This window comes from Limulus polyphemus, unplaced genomic scaffold (genome assembly GCF_000517525.1).
Source record: "Limulus polyphemus unplaced genomic scaffold, Limulus_polyphemus-2.1.2 Scaffold293, whole genome shotgun sequence".
Lineage (NCBI taxonomy): Eukaryota > Metazoa > Arthropoda > Merostomata > Xiphosura > Limulidae > Limulus > Limulus polyphemus.
In genome coordinates, this window is record NW_013665903.1 from 591,122 (window position 1) to 593,056 (window position 1,935).

At 36.6% G+C, this 1,935-nt stretch overlaps 1 protein-coding gene across 1 annotated transcript; it reads left to right on the top strand.

Moving 5' to 3' along the window:
• Nucleotides 1–936: 936 nt before the first annotated feature.
• Nucleotides 937–1,503, top strand: LOC111085248 (prothoracicostatic peptide-like). The gene has a single exon (XM_022382928.1). The coding sequence runs from the start codon at nucleotides 943–945 to the stop codon at nucleotides 1,501–1,503; it is 561 nt and encodes a 186-aa protein (XP_022238636.1). The 5' UTR covers nucleotides 937–942.
• Nucleotides 1,504–1,935: the final 432 nt, after the last annotated feature.

A 1,935-nucleotide genomic window follows, 5' to 3' on the forward strand; every position in this document is an offset into this window, starting at 1 on the left:
CCTTTCTTATTATGACGATTATTGTGCATTATTATTTTAGCATATGGATATAGGACTAACTTTAATCTCTTAAACAGGCTTGAGATATTATTGGGATTACGGTCAAAAATATCGCTAACAGCGAAGATACCCAAATCACGAATTGTGAGCATTCGGCTTGGTGATTAAAGCGTTCGACTTCCAGTCTTAGGATCGCGGGTTCGAATCCTGTCACCAAGCACACTCGCCCTTTCAGCCGTAGAGTCGTTATAATGGGATGGTCAATTCCACTATTCGTTGGTAAAAGGGTAGCCGAAGAGTTGGCGGTGGGTGGTGTTGACTAGCTGCCTTCCCTCTAGTCTTACACTGCTAAATTAGGGACGGCTAGCACAGATAGCCCTCGTGTAGTTTTGCGCGAAATTTACAAAAAAATTATGTAGCGCAGATAAACAGTATTTTAAATAGTGTTCACATATTCCAAAACAAAATTATGTATATTTAATATCTATGTACATTTTACATGTATGTTGGCTTTCTAGTGTTGTAAATCCACAGACATACCGATGTGCCACTGGGGGAGTCCGGATTAATATACTATTGAAGAAACAAATAATTCCAAGAGAGGGCTTACATTATACTGTATAATTGTAGATCATATTGTCATTTAAAATACTTTTTCCAACATATTATAAACATTTGTGTTTCACTCAACCCCGCAAGACTGACTAGTTTATTTGCCAGTTAGACTTTAAGATAGCAAAACATGTTGTTCGTGATATTGTTAATAGAGCTATTTTACCCGATTAGGTTTAGAGGTGCCTTAAATGATATTAATTTCTATTTCGCAAGTATAACATATCACAAAAGTTCTTCAAGTTTAATATAAAGGGAAACAGAAGACGTAGAATGTAAACAGTAACACACTTGTTTTATTTACATTTTTTTGTTCCCTTTAGATTCGAAATGCGGTGTTCAACCTTTAAGACGTCTTGTATACTTATCGTGCTTTACTTCACTGCACTCGTAAAATCCAAATCAAACGAAGTAAATTCTGCCCTAGAAGAGGCACTTACAAACGCAAGAAACGAAGACGATCAAAAGAGAGATTGGAATAATCTTTCTGGAATGTGGGGCAAACGAGGATGGAATAATTTATCCGGAATGTGGGGCAAAAGAGGATCCAAGTGGAACAACTTATCCGGAATGTGGGGTAAAAGAGGCTCAAGCTGGAACAACTTATCCGGAATGTGGGGTAAAAGAGGATCAAACTGGAACAACTTATCCGGAATGTGGGGTAAAAGAGGCTCAGACTGGAACAACCTATCTGGAATGTGGGATAAAAGAAGTCCCAGTTGGAATGACTTGTCTGGCATGTGGGGCAAACGAGGTTGGAACAACTTATCCGGAATGTGGGGGAAAAGGAACACTAACTGGAACAACCTGAAAGGCCTCTGGGGCAAACGAGGAGACTCTTCTTTCAATGAAGGAGGGCCATCATGGAGAATCACTGATGCAGGTATTTAGTTTTTTTTACGTAAAACATTTATAATGACCTTCGTACAACATAAAACACTTATAATGACACTCGTACAACATAAAAAATTATAACCTAAAACATGTATAATGACCCTTGTAAACCCTAAAACATGTATAATGACCCTTGTAAACCCTAAAACATTTATAATGACCCTTGTAAACCCTAAAACATTTATAATGACCCTTGTAAACCCTAAAACATGTATAATGACCCTTGTACAACATAAAAATTATAACCTAAAACATTTATAATGACCCTTGTAAACCCTAAAACATTTATAATGACCCTTGTAAACCCTAAAACATGTATAATGACCTTCGTATAACATAAAACACTTATAATGACACTCGTACAACATAAAAAACTATAACCTAAAACATGTATAATGACCCTTGTAAACCCTAAAACATGTAAAATGA